This window comes from Dermochelys coriacea, chromosome 1 (genome assembly GCF_009764565.3).
Source record: "Dermochelys coriacea isolate rDerCor1 chromosome 1, rDerCor1.pri.v4, whole genome shotgun sequence".
In the NCBI taxonomy this organism is placed as follows: Eukaryota; Metazoa; Chordata; order Testudines; family Dermochelyidae; genus Dermochelys; species Dermochelys coriacea.
In genome coordinates, this window is record NC_050068.2 from 240248068 (window position 1) to 240270891 (window position 22824).

Genomic DNA, 22824 nt, shown 5'->3' on the forward strand with positions numbered 1-22824 from the left:
CCTCCAAATGCATGCAGAGTGTGTGTATCCCAATCTGTGTTAAATATGTTTTTTGTTTTTTAAAAAACAATCTTCCATGGAAATCATAACAGATCTTTCATGCATTTCAACACATCCTGCTTAAATCCATTCCTAGCACTGAACACATAATCAAAGCTTTGTTAACCAGGAAAGTCTGTTGCTCCAAAGCATTTTTTTTTTTTGTTGGTAATGTGGTTAGCAAGCCTAAGCCTTTCAAGCTTTGTTTTAATTAACCATAATGAGGGCAATGTTCATGTCCAAGGAACTACTTAGCCTGGATTTAGAAGCAGCTGTGTTTCAAAGATGTTTTTAAAGGAGTCAGTGAAACCTCTTTAGGAAAGTCTTTTGCTGAAAGTTTCTCTGAAATGATTAATTATGTGTTACTTTACCTGTCTTAACCTAAGAAAGGAAAATCTGTCAGTATTTACTTCCGTTCAAAGCCTCTTGGCTTAAATCAAGATATGTTCAGCTGTAGTCTCAAAAGATAAAAGTAGTCAATACAACCAAAACATTCAGAAGTGACCACAGATTTTTAATACCCAGGTTCAGACATCGTGAGCCTGATTTTCAGACATGCCAAGAACCCACAACTCCAGCTGAGTTAATGGGAACTGCAGGTGTTTGGAACCTCTGAAAAGAGTCAGGTCCAAGATATCCCAAGTTGATCACCCAAAAGGTCAGTGGCCACTCAAAAGTGTTGGGCCACACAAATTCATCTGCAACTTAAAAGATAGCAGAATCAGGATCTACTGAGGCAGGACTCCAGCCAGTGGGAGCAAGGGGCTCAACACCTTTCAGGAAAGGGTCAGCACCTCAGAGGGTAAGGCCTCCTCCATGGCCACATTTAACTTCAATGGGAGTTTTGCTCAAGTATAGAGTATTCGATCTGAAAAGAAAGGGTATGGCCAGAGGGATGCAACTCTGCTCAGCTGTATTATTTTTCTCTGTAGTACATATGGTTCCTTAGGGACTATACACAGCTAATTTATGCTTAGATCAGTCCCTAGGCTACTCTAACTTACGCTGAGAATTGGACAGCTGCAGCTTCAGAATCTGGGAGCTGAAACCAGCTTTAACTCTCCTTCCACACTTGCATCAAGTGGATCTCAGTGCAGGAGAGACTCTGGTTACAAACTCATTATAGTCTGTAGGGCTAGTCTGACATAGCTGGCTCTGAACATGGTTTGTGTCTACACACAATATGGTTAAAAGTTATGCAGGAGCTGTGCTCAGCTAGCAGTGTACCACCCTTGCCAGTGGGCTTGGCTGGCACATGGCTCTTTTCCTGTAACTGATTCAATGCACCTTTTGTGGGCACAAGGCATCCATACCATGCGACTATAACTGGTTTAGCAATCTTCTTCCCAACCCTGTGAAGTAGGACATTCCAGAATACACTGCCTGCTCTCTGGATACCACTCCAGGTGTATGTTCTTTGCACACTTTGGGGAAACAATATTTGCCCAGACTGTCCCAGAAAGAAAATGATGTGGGCAGTGCAGTAGGTGCAGATGCACAAATATGGGTTTGATGATACAAGCCAGTGTTACACAGCACTTCTATCTACTTGCAGCCAGCAGAGGGGACTGCATGATTACAAAATCATGATTTAAAAAAAAAAGCCATACTGTGACTAGGACCTACATTCATAACTGAATAACCGGAAGGTGGATTGTGCTAATTTACGAAGGACCTAAACTTGGACCCATGTCTGCATAAAAAGGCCTATCTCAACTCACACCCCCTCAGCCCCTAAAGGAATCAGCAAACCTTTGCAAGGTCCAGGAATGCAAGTTTAGCTGTTCACTGGGAAAGTATAATATACGTATAGATGAATGTTTTAACAAGCATCTTCCTGACACAGTATGTCAATACAACACTGACTTCTCAGTGATGTATTCACGAGCACTTACTCTTAAAGAGAAGATATACATCACAGTAACAGGTAAGTATTCTCCTCACGCACTTCTAGCCAGGAACTTTAATGATATGGTGAGTAGAAAAAACAGAGTATAAAATCTGTTTGTATCAATTATCACAGTAAAATAAGGAACAGAGGGGAAAAACAAAAACAGGGCCAGATTCTGATCTTGGTCACATTGGTGTCTATTAACTCCACTGAAGCCGGATTGGTTACTCTCATCTTTTACATTGATGTAAATCTAATTTTTTTAAAAGATTAAGAAATAAAGCAGACTAATTGTGTGGCACCGCCTTCCTCCCATCTGATTTTTGTTCAAGAGACCAACCTACTATTTTGTCCTTCAACACCACAGCTATTAAAGCTCGTACATTATGTTAGGGAGCTATCACTGGGATCAAATGCTGCTTGCCATTTAAGTCAGTGTACTGTTGCAGGTGTGGCAAAACTGGCTCTATGTATTTAATGCAAAAAAAGGGTTGGATCAGCATACAAGAATTTTTTAAACAAACAGAAGCCTGGGTACTGTTACCACTAAAGCAGAAAGAGTGTGAAGATCTTTACCTTCCAGATGCTTGAGCAGTGCCCTAGTGCTGTTTCCATGAGCAGATATAAGGATCATTTTGCCGCTTTTCAGTTCTGGTGCTATCTTTTCATTCCAATAAGGAATGAGTCTCTCCAGAACTTCTTTTAAGCTTTCAGCCTTTGGGAGTTTGTCCTGCGACACATCACAGCATTTATATCTGCGATCATCATAGATCTCTTTGTAGTAAGGATGAGATTCAGTTATGGGAGGTGGAGTAACATCATAGCTTCTTCTCCATATTTTCACTTGCTCTTCACCATGGTTCAGAGCCATTTCTGCTCTGTTGAGACCTATCAGTGCACCGTAGTGGCGTTCGTTCAGACGCCATGAACTTTGGGTGGGAACCCATTCTTGCCCCATCTCTTCTAACACCAGCCAAGCAGTCTGAATAGAACGGCTTAGGATGGATGTAAACACATGGTCAAACTGAAAACCTAGCGCTTTGAGGTGTTTCCCACAGTTCTGAGCTTCCTTTATTCCATTGCTGCTCAGCTTCTGATCCACCCAGCTGCAAAAGCGGTTCTCTTTGTTCCAGGCTCCTTCTCCGTGTCTTAACAGAACAAGTTTGTACTTAGTCATTTTGATTCTGGCTTCACTCAGCTTACAGTCTAGTATTTAATGATGATCCATCTAGACAAGAGACATGAAATGAGTATGTCACTAGAGAGTAAAGTAAAATTAAGTTGTACGTACTTTAAGTGTTGTGTCCACTGAAAGAAGTTCTTTTGTGTCCTCTGTGCTGATCACTAGGCTTTGCTTTCCTTCCTCCCCACTACATAACAAGTGACCACCACCTATCCTCATTTTTTTTAATTTTTTTTTTTTTATTATTATTAAAGAGCCCACAGAAGACACTCTGGTAATTCCTTCCTCTTGATTTTCAAGTAAATCTCATTTACTTTGTGTCCATGGATTAGACTGCAAGATGTTCATGCAGGGTGCATAGCCTTTTCGTTTCTTGTACAGAATCGGGCAAATTTGGGGTTATTGATTTTTAACAACATCCAGATGAAAGCTATCAAAGCACAGCACATTTTCTTTTTTGTTTATCTGTTGCCTCATCAACAGGAATCTATCATCTGCAGTGGGAGATGGATTGTGTTGTCAGGCTAACATTTTCCAGAGTGGCCACAGATTTTTGGGTGCCCAGCTTGAGATACCTGGGACCTGATTTTCAGAGGTGCTGAACATCTGCAACTCCCATGAACACTGACTGGAATTTTGGGTGCTCAGCTCCTAAGGCTCTCAAGCTGGGAACCCCAAAAGTCTCCAGCCATTTTTGATCTTACATTATGAATGGTGTGGGCCAGGGACCATGCATTCCAGTGCATTCTGAACAGCACAAAATACAATGTCAGCTTTGCAGAATAGGTCTTCATCAGCTATTCAGAGGGGCTAAATTATCGAACGGAATCAGTGTTTTGATGCTGCTGACTGCAGCGTGATCCCACTGAACAGTGTGCTAGAATTCTCAACCATCATCATGGAACAAAGTGTACAGACATAACACAATGATACCATGAAGCATTTCTTCCAGCTACACAGTTCCTTTTGGTTATTATTCATATTGCTATAGCACCTACAAGCCCCAGTCATGGACAACGACCTCGCTGCGCTAGATGCTGTACAAACAGAACAAATAAATAAATAAAACAAACAAACCAGTCCCTGTCCTAAAGATCTTACAATTTTACCTTATTTACAAAGCATCTGCGATGGGGTCTATCGGGCTCTCTCTGCACCTGGCTGAAGACATCAGCATCCAGACACCCCTCAGCTCAAGGAAAACCCACACAGGCCAGGCTACCAACAAAACTAGTTGCTGTGAGGGCCTAGAGGAGCCAAGAGGAGATACTGACCAATTGGTAGCCAGCAAGCCGGTGAACGCAGCTTGCATGCTCCCTCTCAGGGAGAGTTCTGGGTGAGGCTTCCCCAGGAGAGGTGCTCCTCAGTAGTAACCCACAATCTGATGCTAAGCTCATCAGATTTTATAGGAAACCTACAGACATCTTCAACAAAGAATGGAAGCCAGATGGACATGTGGCAAACATAAAAGAAGTGGGAGGGGAAAACAAAGATGAAGGTCACAGAGTAAAACAGCTACTCTTACAGAAAGGGCTGCAGATCTTTAGTCTCCATGCAGAATCATGGAGACTAAAGACTAATCATTTGTTCTGAATCTCATCTGAACACGTCCTACTCCACACACTCCCTAAATTCATAGAAATCAGGTGTGTACTGTTCAAGTCAACCCTGATGGGATTCAAGCTGGTGACTCCATAAATTGCAAGCAAGATGCTTACAGTATTAAGCCATTTCTTTGAGAGCACAGTGTTCTAAGAAAAAAATGACAAAGTATTTCACCCTCTGGAGGAAAAAAAAAAAAAGCGCTTTCCTTTCAGTGGTCTCCTCCCACAGAGACTTAAAAATATGCGGCCCACAGCAAAATACCATGCAAGTTCCTTTAGAACTATAACCTCATAAAGAGCCCACGGTTTATATAGAAGGTTCATTGTCTAGATACTGAACATTTATTGTTGAGATCAAAAGATTGCATCATCCACAGGAACTGATGAACTGATTTACAAGTCCAAATTCAGACCTGATGTGACCAGAAAGGCAAGAAAGTTGCACCCCCTTACATCAGTTCTCAATTGGGCACCAGAGGAGCCCAACACAAGTCATCTAGAGATGGGGGTGGGAGATGACAGACCCACCCAGAAGTAAATTTGTCTTGGGCATAACTATGGACTTCAGTGCAATTATCTATAATATTTGGACCACTATTCTTGTAACTATATTTAGAGGAAAAGGGCGGAAATATGTTTCCTTAAATATCAGCACAATACTGAATTCGCTAAAAAACCTAGAGTGACATATGGAAGTAACTGTCCTCACCTGAATCACTGTAAATGTATTCCACTTACACAAACCCCCAGGCACAGAGACTGGAGTTGCTGTCAGAAGATCACAACCTCAGCCTGAAGCTATCTGCAGGAAAAGAAAAGGCAGTGAGAGTCTTGGCAACGCTGTCACCAACCCTGCCTCTTTGGGTAGGTCTACATGGCAGCTGGACACGTGCCTCCCAGCCCAGGCAGACAGACTCACACTAGCTCCGCTTGAGACAGTGCGCAAAGAATAGCACTGTGGATGTTACAGCTCAGGCTAGCTACCCAAGTTCAGACCCACGCAATGTCCTGGATCTGAGCTTTGGTAATTAGCCCAAGCCTTCACCAGTGCCGCAACATCCACACTCCTATTTTAGCATGCTTGCTTGAACTGAGCTAGTGTGACTATCAGCCTGGGTTGGATTCACCTCCCAGCTGTGTGTGATACAGATTGGGCACTCCAGAAAAAGAGCAATCTGCTTGCCTCCCAGATATTCCAAGAAGCCACTAACCCCACCTCTTAGAGACTTGTTTAGGCAACACAGTCACTCTCTTGAAGAGCTTACAGACGAATATGATACAGGTAGGAAACAAGAACAATAAAGGGGATATTGCCCATGTTGAAAGACTTCATTGAAGAAGTGGGTTGAACACATTGGGGCACACATGTGGAGCCTGTCTCCAATGAAGAGGGCAGCAGGGTAGAAGGTACAAAGCCCAGCACCAGGGGAGAAGGGGATAGTTAGCAGGAGACGTGGAGGAGTTTAAGCAGCAACTGGGGTCAGGAAGAGAATTATATTAGGGTGTAGATGTAAGGATGGAGCGGTATCTTACAGATGAGGCGTTTGTTGTTCCACTCTGCTACACAGTGAAGCCAATGAAGTTACACTGGACTAAACCAGTGTGACAAGAGTGGGGAAATCAGATCTGAGAAGCTTGAACTTAATGCTGAAGGATAGAAGCTAGTGATGGATCTGAGAAGAGAAGTGATGTGGCTGGAGCAGTGAAAGTGAATATGATCTTGGGAGTCATGTAGCTGTAGTGGGATGAGGGAAAGAGGTGGATTGCAAAGCAGGAGGTTACAGTACTAGAGATCTGAAGCCAACATGGAACGAAGCAAAGTTATAGCAGCAGGAATAGAAAGGGACAGAATGTAGAAATAATATAACAGAGGAACAATCAACAATTCATAATTCAAAGAAACACCTATATGGGAAGTGAAAGAGAAAGAAGAACCAAAAACCAAGCCGCTGAACCCCACCTCCTGAGGCTGAGCAAGAAATTGATGACTCTAGCTTTCTAGAGCAAGATCCTGGACATCCTTACATGTGGGTTCAGAGAGATGGAAGCTACTGATTGTCTCCCAGAGAAGAAGCCACTAATCCTGTCTCCCTGGGTGAAGTAGGCAATGTCACCTGTAGGGAAGGAGACTGGGGAAATGACAGAAAGTGGAGAAAAGATCAGCTGCCTCTGTGCCCAGCTACATGCTATTAATTTAGAAACCACTCACATGCAAAACATCCCAGATGCCATAAAGAGACTAAAAATCAACGATTTGTGCATTGCAGAGTGCATACTCATCAGTGGTGCAGACAAAACTCTGCACTGGTTAGAGAAAGTCAGGTAATTGTGCTTGCTCAGCAAGTACTCTGCACCTGCAATTGTCTGGATTACATGAACAAATGTAGGATTTTGCCCAGATAACTGGCAAACATGCATTTTGCACAGTTCTCCCACTGCAGAGATTTGAACACATTTGGGTCAAATGGGCTCATCACCGTTGCCATTCTGATTTGGTAGCATTTTAGACACACTTAACACAAGGTGCAGAACAAAGGAGAATCAGGCCCTCTATTTGAAACAGAATTAAAATTAAACTGCATTTTTAAGCTCTCCAAAACTGTGTTCTCTCCCTATTCCCTTCTGTTAAAAGGCCACTGTATTAATTCCTATGAAGAGATACCAACACAAAATAAGCCACAGTGGACTTCTCCAATATTTTCAGATCAGTTTTGTAAGCACATAGGTATATTTAGTATCTAAATACACAACACTACCATTTGTCACAAGTGAAATTATGCACTTTTCAGATTCAGTTAACTGGATGATCTTTTAATCAGAATTAAAATATTATTTTAAAAGTAGCTGAATTTGAAAGCGTTAGGATTGACAGTCATAAAAGTCAGAGATGGGGGGAGGGGGCAGGAAACCTTGAAAAACGTTACCTTGGATGATTTAACAAATGTACCTAAACGACAAAGGAGCCTAAATCCTATTTTCAAAAGCAATTTAGGCAGTTAGGCACCTTGTAAATCCCAATCAAAGGAGTTAGGTGAATTTGGACATATAATTCACTCATGCACCTTTGAAAATTTCAGCCTAAGTGAGTTAGGTGCCCAAACCTACCTAACCCCTTAGACTGAGATTTACTAGGTGCCTAAGTCACTTTTGAGACTAGGATTTAGACACTTGAAAATTTTATCCTTTGCCTATCCACAGGGCCAGTGCTTTGTTCAGTTAAGTTTTAAGTGACTCAGGCCATGGGGCTTCCACCACTTTCCCTGGGAGAATATTCCCCAGTATAACTGATCTCAGTCTGATAAAATTGTTCCTGATGTCTACCCAAAATTCCCTCTTCATAATGCCCTGCTATTGATACCCTATAGTGCCACACCGAATAGATTCTTTCCTCTTTGGATATTGCACCTTTCAAGTACTCATAGATGGTTTCACATCCCACTCCACTTTTTCAGCCTATTTTCAACATCATATCGCTTTGATTAAGAAAGTTGACACTGCAAAATGCTCAGGTTTCATTCTCAGATAGCCTTTACATGTACTCTCCCTAATTTTTTTTATTGATAACTTTTGTTTATTCCCCAGACTGCACCCACTGGACCCCAGTCCTGCAGACCTGACGTGCACACCAGTCCCACTGAAGTCAAAGAGACCTTAGCCTTCAGAAGGACAGCAGGATCAGGCCTACCGCAGAACAGCATACTCAGCTGTGCCTCACAATGAAGCGAAAGGTAACTATTGTACATGGATGGCAACTTCTTAGACTGACACAGCCTTGAACACAATGTGTCTCGAGGCAGGACTGTCAGAGGTGCTGAGCACCTGCAGCTCCCACTCTGACTAGGTGGAATTATGGCTCCCAGCACCTCTGAAAAATCAAGTTCTGAATGGCAGTCAGTAGGTTTCTTCTGAAAACACTCCCCCGTTCATAAAGGCCTTACTGAACAGCACCTCAGAGATTGCTCATTTAGCAAAGTCACTTGTTTAAAATGCTATTTTCCAAGCACCAACCCGCTGCCCCATCCTTTACACTGCACAGCTCGCATTTCTCATTCGTGAAACACAAACAAACACCAGCGTAGTAACAGCCCTGGAGGAAATTAAGTTGTCCCAAGTGGCTAGAGAGAGAGAGAGAAAGAGATCAGCAGCGCTAAGAATTACAGCTTCTGATCGCAAAGAGAAAAAGGAGGACTTGTGGCACCTTAGAGACTAACGCATTGATTTGAGCATAAATAATCCATTGCATCCGATGAAGCGAGCTCCAAAGGCAAACAAGGCGTTTTACAAAAAGAAAAAGGAGGACTTGCGGCACCTTAGAGACTAACACATTTATTAGAGCAGAAGCTTTCGCGAGCTACAACCCGCTTCAGCGGATGCATTCAGTAATCCGATGAAGCGAGCTGTAGCTCGCGAAAGCTTCTGCTCTAATAAATGTGCGAGTCTCCAAGGTGCCGCAAGTCCTCCTTTTTCTTTTTGCGAATACAGACCAACACGGCGGCTACTCTGGACCTTCGGACGGGTGAGACCGGCGTGCTCCTGTAGGGCGGACCTCAACTCACACCTCGAGCGAGCCTCCAAACCATCCTCCCGCCCCGCAGGCGCCGGCAGACGCTTCGCCGGCACTGCCGCATGGCGAGGCGGCTCGGGGCAAGCCCCCGGGACGGCGAAGAGCGCAGGACTATGGAGGTGCATTGGATGGGCGCGGGGGGGGGGGGGGAGGGGGGCACGTTCCATCTACCCCAGCCTCGACTGTGCCAGCAAATCCCTCCTCCGCACGCGCAAGTCACCCCGCTCTCCAGCGGGCTGCGTCAAGCGCATCTTTCCGCCCCGGGAAACCAGATTTACCTGGCCGAGAGCAGGACGAGTTAAGCCACCGCCCAGCCGCATCAGTGCCGCGTCTTCCCGCGGCCGGCAGCAGCCCCACACGCTAGCGGTGGTAACCAGAGCCTCAAACTGGCTCCCGGAGCGCGCCCCTGTGAGCGGGGCGTCGAGCTGTCACTCATGAAATAGCCCAGCCGCTGCCTATCAGAGACGGGCCGAGGGCTGGCCCTGGTGACCTTTCCCGGGCGCTGATGGCTCCGGCGCTGTGGGAGGAAGAGAGTTTGATTGGCTGGCGGGCCAGATAAACGTAATCCGCAGCCAATCGGAGTTGGTTTACTGGCCGCTCCGGGATCATTGGTTTTGTTTTCTGGCACGCGCGGCGGGCGGGCGGGAGCGCGGGGGTCCCATTGTGGAAACGCTGCCCTCGCGTGACGTGGGGAGTTTGCCCGCTCCGCGATGGAACCATTCTCACCCCCGCTCTCTGGGCGCTGGGCCCCCAGCCTGCCGGCCACATCCTCTCCCTCGGGCTGGCCCGAAAGCGCTGTCTGTAAAACGCCTTGTTTCAGAGGCGCAGCCGTGTTAGTCCGTATTCGCAAAAAGGAAAGGAGGACTGGCGGCACCTTAGAGACTAACACATTTATTTGAGCAGAAGCTTTCGTGAGCTACAGCTCGCTTCAGCGGATGCATGCAGTAATCCGACGAAGCGAGCTGTAGCTCACGAAAGCTTCTGCTCTAATAAATGTGTTAGTCTCTAAGGTGCCACCAGTCCTCCTTTCCTTTTTGTAAAACGCCTTGTTTGCCTTTGGAATATACCAAATTGCACCAGGTATCAGGAACTTTCCAAGATGAGGGTAGGTCCCGGGCCCCTGCCAAGGTGACCGTACGCCCACCTGCAGCGTTTGAAAGTACACACATTTAGCACAAGGCGCTCCCCATATTTTTCAAGAACCAAATGCAAAATCACTTCATAGCTCTGAGCGTTGCCTCCTTCCTTGGTTAGGAGAAAGAGCTTTTGTTTGCAAGGGAAGCCCAAGTAAGATTTCCCAGTTTCTTACCCCTCCTCCCTGCAAGCATACTGGCCCCAGTACAAGGGGTTTATCCGAGGCAAAGGAGAAAATTTTGTGGGGAATCTTTGGTAAAATATTGGCAACAAGTCACAGGTTTAAAAAAAACAACACACCCCTACTAAAGAGAAAGGAAGGATCAGCTGCAAAAAATATCCTCCTAGAACTAAGTGCCTGAGAGAAAAGCAGAGGGAAAAGAAGGGCATAGCATCACCAAATTACAGACATTACATAGACCGGTGGTGTCTGACTTTGTCGGTCTGACAGCCAAAATATTATTTCAAAAGGACCAAGAGACCACACTCAATACTTTTAACTATTTATCCTATAACCCCAATACAAAAACTTGTCTTGACTTATTATCCTCTTAATATGACTTTTGGAGTTGTTTACCCCTCACACACACACCAGTTGGTTAATTTCCAGTTGAATCTGCAGTATTGCCAAACCCAAGAGTTCAAAAAACCATGAGTCAGACTCACCAAAACTCAAGAAATTGGCCCCAAAATGATTATACTGTGTTTTCTGGTCTGTCTTTTGATTTTTGAACCCCTCCTGCCCATACCTAATGTGTGCGGAGCAGATAAAGTTTTGACATCTCTCCCACATGGCCCCTGCTGCAGAAGCCCCGGCTAAAAATATGGGTTTGTATGAAATGCTTTTTGATGATGTCAAGCTTCCAGCTTCTCCCCAACCCAAAAATTCAAAGTCATTCATTCTGTGCCCCTCAGACTAGTAATTAATTGGGCACCCCACATCAGCCCTACCTCTGCCCCTCCAGGGATTATCCCCAACACCACCCCCGGGGCTGGTGTTGCAGGGATGGATTAGAGAGGGACGGAGGAGACCTACCCATTTGTCACAGGAGGAGAAATGGAAAATGGAGCTGACTACTCTTAGCTGCTGGAGGACAGACAGACCAACAGACACACACCCCCCTCCGCTCAGGGGAACAAGGACAGAGGGAGAGCTCTGTGGGCTTCTTGCAGCACCTCAGGTTGACTGTTCTTGCCCAGGAAGCTCAGGCTAGGAATTGGAGAAGGCAGCGGAATAGTTTTCCCCAAGCAGAGCTCACCTTTGCTTGAGGGCTGGAGCTTCTTGTCATGGGAGACTGGCTCCAGCAGAGACCAAAATCTCCAGAATTGGCAACCGTGGTCTACCAGTTACACCATCTTAGCTACGCTTGTATCCATGAGGCACTGTTGATTCGGAATCACAAACAAACAAACAGAGCAGCTGGAGGCAGGGACACTGGGAGGCTGTCAGAAAGATGGTGCCACCTTCCTTGTCTCCATAGCAATAAGGCCTGATTCAAACACTGCCCATTAAAACCCACAGGACACATTTTCCATTTGGAATCAAATGCACATTTTCTTCTGAAGACAGAAGCCTTTGAATGGCCCATTTTAAAGCCTCAAGTGCTGTAGATTGGCTCTGCCTGCTGTAAACTAAGGACATAGAGGCACAAGAGAGATAAAAGTGATGCTGGATTTGTCCCAGGCTAAATAAAAATGTGTAAAACTGAAAAAGAGAAAGTTCAGATTCCTAATGGTCAAAGCAGGGCAAGAAGCTGCAGTAAAAGATCTGGGGTCAGCCAAATAAAGGGGATGTGGGGACTAAACTGGGCTCAGAAGAAGAGATGGTGGGTGGGTTTTTTTGACATTTCTAGATTCCCCCTCCCCCCTGGCCCTTATATGTCTGTGCAGCTGGTGGGGGAGTAGAAGAGGAAGGGAGTAAAGAGTCTCTCCCCATTTTGGGTAGTCTGCTAACGAAAGGGCAGAAATGCAGTCTGAGGGAAGCACATGAATCATCCCCTAACTACTCCCTGGGGGTGCACAGCATTCCAAAGAGGCATCGCCATAACCCCACCCTCCTCTTCCATGGCAGCCAGTGGAGCTGGCCAGCCTCCCTGAGCTGGGAGCATGCTACACCTCCTAAAGAGGTATTGCAGTGTGTTCATTCCCACTGAACACGGGGAGGCATTCTGTTGAATGTTTCCAGTACTGCTGGTGGGGCAGGGCTACTTTGCACTGCCCCTAATGCAGGGTCATGTCTAAATGGCACAATCAAACCTTAAGTGACTTTGCAACAAACAAACACACAGTCTGAAAGGAGAAAAGAAATCATTACCCTTCCAGGGAACAACCCAATGAATGCAAATCAACACCATCCTCTTCCCTCCTTCCATGCTGATGAGTGTGATTTACAACCCCTATCTGCAATAAGAGTGTTTAAAAAAAAAAAAAAAAAAGACATTACACCTCCCAAATAAAAGCAACAGAATGTAGGTGTGGTGAGCAGACTCATTTATGCACATATCTAGGCCCTGATTTCAGTCAGTTCCACACCGGCAGAATCTTGGCCCTGGGAGTGGTGCTCTGTGGGGAACCCAAGTTTGCTCACACATATCCCTGTGCTGTATCAAGGCATTAATGCACGTCCGGACAGTTAAGGATAGTGAGGGATGCATGCCATGGAACATCCTTGAGTATGAGCAGAGAAGTGATAGAAAGAAGACAGCTCCAACTACTGGGTCCCATCCTGTGTAAAAACCCACGAGACACAAATCAGGGGGAGGAAACCTCCACTAGAATCCTTCACTGAGATCACCTCCATGTTTTCACATCACAAGTGGGGTTTTATACCAGCCTTTCCTTGGAAAAGACATTGGGGCCCCATCCCCAAACCTGGCAAATGCCAGGGCATCTATACAAATCCATGGGAGACAAGGACCATCTGCATGCAGTCCCTGTACCTCAGCACCAACTCTGGCCTACAGCAATCCCTTACCCCCTTGACTCCATGGCAGCACATCTCCAATGAAGCCATTGTACCAAGAACTTTCCCTTGTTTTGGCTGGTTCCAAAAGTGGGAGCTGCCAGGAAAGGATAATAAAGCTTGCTGCTGTAGTACCTTTTCTGACTAATTTCCACACAACTGGAGATAATAGGATATGCATTCTCCATAGACCTCTTCAGCTACCCCCACTTGAATCTCCATTAACCATGGAGAAGGATAGGGTCTAGGACAAAAGCCAAGCAGTTCTGAATCCATCTATGAGAGGACAGTGGTGCATATACATATTAGCACTTAGATTTTTAATATGGCAGTGTCCCTTTCAAGTTGCTCAGTTCACTTTACAAGGAGAAGAAATACACTAGAGGCTGGATATATACAAGAGGTTGTGTTTATACACTCTATGGGATATACTGCCACCATTGATGACATAAACAATTGAAAGCAACCATTATATGCCACTATACAATCATAATCTCAACTAGTTAGACATCAACTCATGCCATTAGCCAGGACCTACTCAGCCATTAAATATAAAACTGTTATCATCGCATATTACCAGACTTTTTACCAGATAATTTCATTAACATAATAAAAATAACCAATTTACTTTAATCTGAGTTTTACCTGCACAAGGATCTGGCCCATATTGCCATTCGTTACTCTTGCTCCACCCAGTTTCACTCCATTGGTGGGCATTATCTCTCAGAACAGCTAGACTGTTCCCTTCCTCCTCCTCCCCCACCCCCTCAACATCTCCAAACTGGAACTTTTCCAGGACATAACAGCTTCTCTCAGTTGGAATTTTTAGGGTACAAATGATTTAGGAAAGCCCTTTTCTCATCAGATCATGGTTCATGCAGCTACCAATGCTATCATATTATAAATAAGAATAGTAAGAGAAGAATGAAGCAGAGTAGAAATAGAAGGAAATAAAATTAGGAGGAAAATAGTAGAATAAGTGGTATATTGTTCACATTTGTCAAAATATTCATCATTCTCCGCTGCCTAAGCTCTACCGCCTTGATATTTTCTCTGTTATTTTTGGAATGCACTGTACCTAGATACCAAACTATTTTTGACACATGGACAGTCATCATTACAAGTTTCCAATTTAAAAGGGGATTTCTTTGCTCAAATCCTGCCTCTGGGGCCTTCTCATTCTGACATCTCTTGGATTTTTTTTGCCACCAAGTCCCCTGTATTTGTTAGCAGGATTGCAGCTCTATAATATTTGTAGGCAAAAATATAAATTTAATTGCATCATCTCCTCTACAAAACAGTAGACAAGTAATAAATAAATACATGCATTCATTGAGACCCCACATCCAATCACCATTGATATTTGCATGCACGTGTTAAAATCTGAATCCAAATCTGGAATTGAATTTCAGAGGTGAGCCCTCATCTCTGGGGCTCACTTAAAACCCCAGGTTCTTGCAACGCTTTAGGGGATTAATAGTCTTGATCCAGATGCTGATTCTGCCATTTGATCTTACCTCTAAACAATAAACAAAGGGTGAAACCCTCTCCCTGTTGAAATCAATGGCAAAGCTCCCCACTGATTTCAGTAAAGCTAGGATTCTACCCACCACTGTCTAAATTCTGCTTTCAGTTAATCCGGTGTAAACAATTGGGAATTCCACTGATTCCAGTGGTGTAATTCCAGATTTACATCAGTGTAACTAAGAGCAGAGTTTGTCTGTGCCATAAGAGACTAATGGTCTTATTGATTATAACAGGTAAGCCCAGAAACACCCATCTCTTAAATCAGGTATGTTCCTGAATCCAAATGTTAAAATCTAGTACTAATTTCATAATTATTCCTATAAATATAATATAAATTCATTGCATCATGCATTCATGGAAGGAGGTCATCCTTCAGCCTATTTTATGCATGCCATGGGTATTTTTTGTCAGTAAATATAAATACACATTTGCACAAGGCATCAGTTTAACTAAAGTTAAACTTTGATTTAAAAAAAAAACCTGATCATTTTTAAAACATTAGTTAATGTAGTTGAGACATATCTCAAGTCTGAGAGCTTCCAAAAGAAATTTTCACATAAATGGGAATTCTAGCTAACTTATTACCATTTAACCATGAGAACAGGGATTTTCCAATTTATTTAAAACATCCTTAATATCTGCCTTGGTAGATTTCAGAGCATATATTTGTAAAACTTGGACAAGTATGCAGTAGTGTTGCAGCTGTATTGGTCCCAGGATATTAGAGAAACAAGGTGGGTGAGGTAATATCTTTTATTGGGCCAACTTCTATTGGTGAGAGAGAGGTTGTTCTAAAGTTACCATGGAAACTTCATTCTGCTGTGAAAAAGTCCCCCAGAAAATATCCAAAACATCACAACATATTGTGGCAAATGGCCAATGCTATTGTGGTAGGTCCCATGCTCGTCTTTGGTGTGATGGATCAGGGCACCGCCCCGGATTCTTGGGTTCTGCAAGTGCCCTGGAGGGGGAGAGAAGGGACTCAGGTTCACCCACTACTCCGGTCCCAGCCCCTTCAGCTTCACAGGCTTCTCACCCTCTTTCCCCCTGGGCAGGGTTTCTCTCAGTCCACAATGCTGGGGGCGTTCCTCTATCCCGCTTGGGCAGGGTTTCCCTTCCCTTGGTACTCTAATCTTCTGATCAATACCCTGCACCTCCAAACTACAGTCAGAAGTCCTTCCCTCCTCCTGTCTGACTGAAGCAGGGGGGTTTTATTAGGTCTTGGTGGGGCCTTAATTGGCTCCAGGTGCCCTAATTAACCTGTAGTAACCTCTCCTCAGTCTACAGGGAATAAGGCTCTGATCATCCTGGGGCTTATATACCTCCCAGGCCTTCCAATAAGACCCAATAAGATCACTCTCCTACTACCCTCTGGCCCTGCTGTAGCACAATATTCATCTGAACCCTTAACTTGAAAAGGATTCAGTTTCTGCATACCCCATGCAAAAAATAGACACATGGGGCAAAACTTGCGTTCCTTGAGCACAAAGTTGCCAGTGTCATGAAGGAATGCAGAACTAGAGCCATTGCAAATAAATGCCTGTATACAATGCAGAAAACAGGGACTCAGATAGTAGGGTGATGTGTGTGGAATAAGAACCTCATTCCAGAAAGCATTTAGACACAAGCTGAACTTTAAGCATTGACCTCAAAGGAATTTAAGCAGGTGCTTAAATGCTTTCCTGAATCAGGGCCTATATGCTTAGATATTAGATTCCAAAGCAACTGCAAGACAGTCAATATAAAATAAGAGATACTGTAGTCCAAAACTAAGGAAAAGTGAACTAATTCAGAAAAACCAACATTCACCCCAAGACCAAATTGTTGCCCATATTTTTGAACCAGAAATGGAACCATTTTGACTGATCAGAGATGTTAAAAAAAAAAAGTTAACATTTGTTGTTTTGCATCTCTATACTTCTAGTGCCACAACATTGAGAGTGAATGTATTAGTTGTTTCTGCCAACTTTTTTTCTCTGAAAAACATCCAGACATCAGTAAAATACTGTCAGAGGCTTGATAAGCTTAAAAGGGCTTCTCTGAGCAAAGAAAGGGAGGAGATAGTGTTGAGTCTAGACATGATAAGTCGGTCAAAAACAGACTGGATAATACTGATATATTGTTGCTGTGCTCTAATGCTAGAATCTGGGCAAATAAAAACAAAGGCAGAAAAGAGAACTCTAAAGAAATTTGATGGCAGGGGGTGGCAGATGGGGAACCACAAAGGACAAAATAGGAGCTTGCCTGTACTCATCTCTTCCTGCTCTAAAATAGTGATCCATTATGGGGAGGGTTATTTAAAAGTTTGATTACTTTACTATTACAACAAAAAGTGGAAACTGGGTTAAATATGAACTTTCTGGTATGTATGTATAGTACAGTCTGTGGATTTGTTACAATCTTTTCCCCTGAATGTGGTTAAAAGCACAGAAGATGACGTTGCATGTCAATGAGTTTTTCTATGACAGTGCTCCTACACAACCCATGTAGTAGACACAGCCTGATTTCAGAAACGCAGGTAGACTGCAAAGGGCTGATTGCTGTGTATTCCGTATGCACATGCTTTTGTACCTGTTACAGCTGTAGGTTACATACCGCAGGCCTGATCCTCCTCTCACTAGTTTTATACCATTGTAACTTCATAAGTGACATAAATACTAACTAGTACTGTTATTGACACTTTGCTTAAGTGCGAGAGAATCCTATAGATTCCCAGTCACAAGTCACTCTCCCCAGGATACACCAGATAAGATGTTGAATTGAGAACAACCCAAATGGATCTGTCTAATAGCAAAATCTGGTCTGTACGGTTTTGCCATTAGTAAGAAAATATTTGCAGAAATCCCATAATCTGATTTTAAACACTCAGTTCATTTCTGGAAGATGAGCTACTGTACTGTAATGTAAATCAGGACCATGTAACTGTATACACTAAGGTTTTCTTTAGGGAGATACCAATAAAATGTAGCCTATCCTGTCTCACTGAGGATCCTTATGTTTCAGACCCTTTGGAGAAATGGGAGATGGTGCCAATACTTATATGCCAACCTGTAATCAGACATGGGAAGGACACACCTTTGCATGCACAATGGCTACATGAGTGAGAAATCTCACCAATGTCTAAATGCCACCCCACAGGATAAAATAGACAATACACAGAACTCTGGGACATCTTCCTCAGTCATATAAAGTCTACTGAAGATGAGACAACAAGAGGCATCACCACAAAATGGCAAATAGTTACATATCCACACACTAAAATACTGGTTCATATGCATGCCAGTGCCAACTGTTCCCTCTAGTTTTACAGCAGACCTTTGGTAACTGTATATTATAGTTAAGGTTGCAAAACAGCTTCCATTATAACCATCTGTTCGCATAACTTCTAAAAAATTCACCTTTGGGCCTGATACTTTTCATGTGTGCCTATGATCCAGATTATTTCTTAAAAGTTTGAGCAAAATATTTAACATTTTTGTGTTCAATAAAAGCGAAAATCTTGTTTCCCCTTTGTAAAGAAGTTTCTAAGAACAGACAAACTGGGCATGAAAATATTCTGCACTGAGGACAAGATTCTTTGCTTTGGTGTAAAAGACATCTGTTTGTTTTTCAGAGAGGGATGAGCCTTGGAAAACTGCAACTGCGCACATGCAACAGAACATTTTCATTATATTGTGTGCACACAATGAGACCTGCACTGTGCATGAATATACCTTTGGGATGAACACACGTTCCATTTAGAGTCCGAGACAGTTTGTAGAGTTGGCCAGGATGCTATTGTTGCATTTCAATTTACACTGTGTTCATCAGATACCTATCACCTTAGTATATAGCCAACCCTTCGACAGAAGCAATTAAGAAACAGGATAAGACACTTGATGGACAGATGCCAGTTCTGCAGGACCTATTTTGCTCACAGTGCCTGACCAGGAGACATTAAATGAAAATGTTCAGAGATCATGAGACTTCCCTATTTGCCCAGCTCTCTGCTTGATGTTCAGAATGTTTGTTTCTGGACAGATCAAAGGCCTGATAGATCCTGCCTTGTTCCACTCCTCCAGCAATGAATTGCATGCCATTTCTGCACAAGAAAGTGGAACTAATTTAATGACATCTGTTTAGAAACAGATGTCGTTAAATTGTTTCAACCCTTTTGGTTGGCACTCTTGTTTTGGTTTAAGGGTGCCTTATATAGCCTTAGCATAAATATGTAAGAAATAGGCTTAAACTAAATCAATATAAAACACTCAAGCTGAAATTTAACTAACAATTAGTTAAATTTAACTACACAATTTAACTAAGTCTGTTTCTAAATAACAATGAGGATGACATGAGAGAGCTTTAAAAATAGTCTGACATTACAGCACTAATACTATAGTATACCACAGTGGAATCCTGATGAATCTGATGATCGTTTGGTTGGCATGTTTCAGGCTCCATGGGAGCACAAGTGCTGAAACTAGGGGTGCTGCTGTACCCCTCTCGCTTGAAGTGGTTTCCATTATATACAGGGTTTACAGTTTGGTTCAATGACTCTGAGCACCCCCACTATACAAATTTTTCCAGCGCCCCTGCACAGGGGGTTCTAGAAATGAATTCCACTGCCTTACCTGAACTAGGAAATTGCTCTCTGCTACAGAATACCCAAAAAGCCATGGTGGCAAAACAAAAGCCCCACTTCCATCAGCAATGGGCTGGAAGATTGTACCTCATCTTATCAGATACATTCCTGGCCACAGTGATACATGTAGCAACCTCTAATCTTGATGGTTGCAATTTATATTTAGAAATTAAACTAGATTCCCAAAAAAAGACTTCTGATACCAAACACATCAGCCCATCTGTTTAGCAACACTATCAGCAAGAACACATCATTCCAGTGCTCTGCTCTCTTCACTGATTCCTTGTTGAATGCAGAGTACAGTACAAATCTGACTTACTATTAAAGCCTTCCATGGGATTGGCCCTTGAGATGATCATCTATCATGAGCTTCCATAATAGTTATGTTCCATTAGCACAATGAAACTGGGGAGCAGACAGAACTTTCACAGCAGATGGACCTAAACTGTGGAACTCATTCCTGGAGGAGATAATGACGTTGGGCCCGACCACTTTCAGAACTAACTAAAAACCCCATTTTTTCAATTTAGCCCTCTCAGTCACAGGTGCAGGGATTCTGGGGGCATGGCAGCATCCTCTGGCTTGAAGTGCTTTCCATCATATACAGGGTTTACACTTTGGTTCAATGGCTCTCAGCACCCCAGCTATACAAATTGTTCCAGGACCACTACTGTCAATAAGTGCTTCAAACTCACGCAAACGCACACTGTGGGCTGGGACAGACAGTTACATCTTTTTTAATACTTGATGTGTCTAGATTAGATCTGGTTGAGAAATTATTTTTTCTCCATGAAAAATTGATGTAAACTAACATTTCACTTGAATCAAATTTCATTAAAATGTTTCCAAATTTTCATCAAAAACCCAGACATTTTAGATCAAAGCAGATTTTTCAAAATTATCTGTTTAATCCAAAAACTATTATACATTTTAAAATAAACCACAACATTCTGATGGGAAAATTTTGGCCAGATTTAGTCCAGACACAACAGCGATGGCAGCCGTGTAAGGGAAACTAATTGTTAGTCAGTGAACTAGGGTAATTCTAGGGAGAAAACATAGTAAGCAAAGATTGTTTACCCCACTAAAATGTCAAGTACATCTAAAACGCATCTTGCACTTCTTACGTGCTAATATCTGTAGTCAACCAAATCTCAGCTTGGGCTCGAACCATAGTGTCTTTGAGTGTCTTGCCCCAGGTTCCCTACAGGAGCCTCACTCCTGGACAATTGTACTGATCCCAGTGGGAGTTCTGCTCAGTCCTGGGTCTTTTTAGAGCTCAGTATACAGTCCCATTGTCTCTAGCCCCTGGTGGTTCTTCTCAGGAAACACTATAGGTCACTGGCTGGAAGCAGCCCTCCAGAGTCTTTGCTCATACCAAGGAAAGTAGACTCTGCCTGCCTCAGATGGGGGGCAGTTGAAGGAAAAGGTTAGCAACTGCCTCAGGCTGAGCTCCCCTTGTTACTGGAGCTCACTAGCAGCTCCCCTGTTCCTAGAAAAATTCTCTTGTCCCCTTCTCCTCTGTGGCTTTACATTCTCCTTCTCCAGATGGAGAACGTTCTGAAAGTGCTCTTAATTGGTGCTGACTGAGTGCAGGAATGCTCATTAGTCTTTCCATCAGAGGGACGTGGGCATGTCCCATCAGAATATCATACAATATTTGCAACCAAATCTGATGAAAAAATACATTACACACCTCACAGTACCCTGAAAACAACGTTGTGATGTTTGAAACACAGACTTTGTTTATACTTTTGTAAACTCAGATTTATCTGAAATAAACAAAAATAATCCATCAGAATTTAACAGTGGTTTCTCGCATTTTATTTTGTCTTCTGTTTCAGATCTTTCAAAAAATGTATTAATTTCCATTTTTCAAACCTAGTACACATTAGCCTCTTTTTAAAAACTTATTTCCAGGTCCACCTAATAATTGCTTATGGGGCATAGTGTATTTATTTTATGTTAGCAAAATCATTCAAATTTATTAGAGCATAAGCATAATGCATCCGATGAAGTGAGCTGTAGCTCACGAAAGCTTATGCTCTAATAAATTTGTTAGTCTCTAAGGTGCCACAAGTACTCCTTTTCTTTTTGCGAATACAGACTAACACGGCTGCTACTCTGAAACCTGTCAAAATCATTCAGTAACTTCCCACTAGAGGTCAGGCAGTACCATCAGCAGGAAGACAGTGCTATCTGAACGAAGTGGATATGGTCTGTAAGATCCTCAGAATTATGGAACTCATTCTTCTCACTACACAAAGTCACTTTCACCTGTGAAAAGAGAGCCAGATCCTGGCTCCCAGGCAGCTGGGTTGAACTGGTCCATCAGACGGAGTAGCCTCACAGTGGGTTTAGCCTGCCACTGGAGGATTCCTTTGGTATGGCAGAATCTCCGGGTAGTATAGAGCCAGCACAACAGCTCTCTGCTATCACCCCAGCACCACATCAACGATAGAGAACACCACTTCAGGGGGCAGCCAGGGTAGCTGAGCACAGCCAACCCACTACTACACTCCGGCAATTCCCTGCTGATGGAATAGCCCCTTGGAGTCATTGCCACCCAGCACAAATTAGAGCAGCTCAGCTGATCCCAGGATTGGGCAGGGGGGAGAGTGGCGGTTGCTTCAGCCACCTCTGTCCCTCCTCCCTGGGATTTGCACCAAACGAAACTTGGCCAGACCTGAGGATTGCACACAGTGAGCAACACATTGGGGTAAAATGCTGCCATTCATATCTGAAAGTGTTTTACACCCATTATGAACTTTGAACTGGAGAAAAATTATAGAGGGGCAGGGTAATGGAGAATCAACCCCCAAACCTGATTATGTGGTAATGTTGCATTTTAAAATTGTGATGCTCAAAAGTCAGCATTCTCATAAGATCATTAACTCAGACTCATTTTACCTCCTCCATTTTGGCATCAGTCCTATACCTTGCTTCCTTTGTTTCCTCCACTCTGGTGACTGGCCAGGAATATAACCACCCCAAGGGCAAGTTTTCTGAAAAATCTATAATGTTGTACAATTTTCCTATTAAAATGAATATACAGCGCCCTCCTCAAAGAACAGCAAGTATAAGTATTTTTCAAAAAGTTCTGCCATCAGTTCTCTTTTAACAGTATCACTTAAAAGAAAATATTTAGCTACTGAAATCAAGACAGCAAAAACAATACATAAAACTCTCAACAATCCACAGTCAGAGCTAGGGTTGTTGTCTGTGATCACATATGCATTTCTTTATACATAAAAGGACTATTTGTTGTGTGAGCAGTGCAAGATTTATGATGTCCTTAA

At 43.3% G+C, this 22824-nt stretch overlaps 1 protein-coding gene across 17 annotated transcripts in view; it reads right to left on the reverse strand.

Annotated features, from left to right (window-relative positions):
* The window catches only part of BPGM (bisphosphoglycerate mutase), a 127163-nt gene extending 113061 nt beyond the window's left edge, over positions 1–14102 (reverse strand). For 8 of the 17 annotated variants that reach the window (XR_006282304.1, XR_005295607.2, XR_005295606.2 and 5 more), the window contains exons 1-3: positions 9560–9767; positions 5427–5519; positions 2507–3158 (exon numbers count right to left, since the gene is read on the reverse strand). Coding sequence is in view for 12 of the 17 variants with exons in the window: in XM_038421799.2 (XP_038277727.1) it covers positions 2507–3107 (601 nt within the window). In the remaining 5 variants the exon portion in view is untranslated. Of the gene's footprint in view, positions 1–2506; positions 3159–5426; positions 5520–8725; positions 8833–9559; positions 9878–11674; positions 11694–14022 lie in introns of those variants that run through there. The other 9 variants (XM_043517357.1, XM_043517380.1, XM_043517363.1 and 6 more) reach the window with 9 other exon arrangements.
* Positions 14103–22824: the final 8722 nt, after the last annotated feature.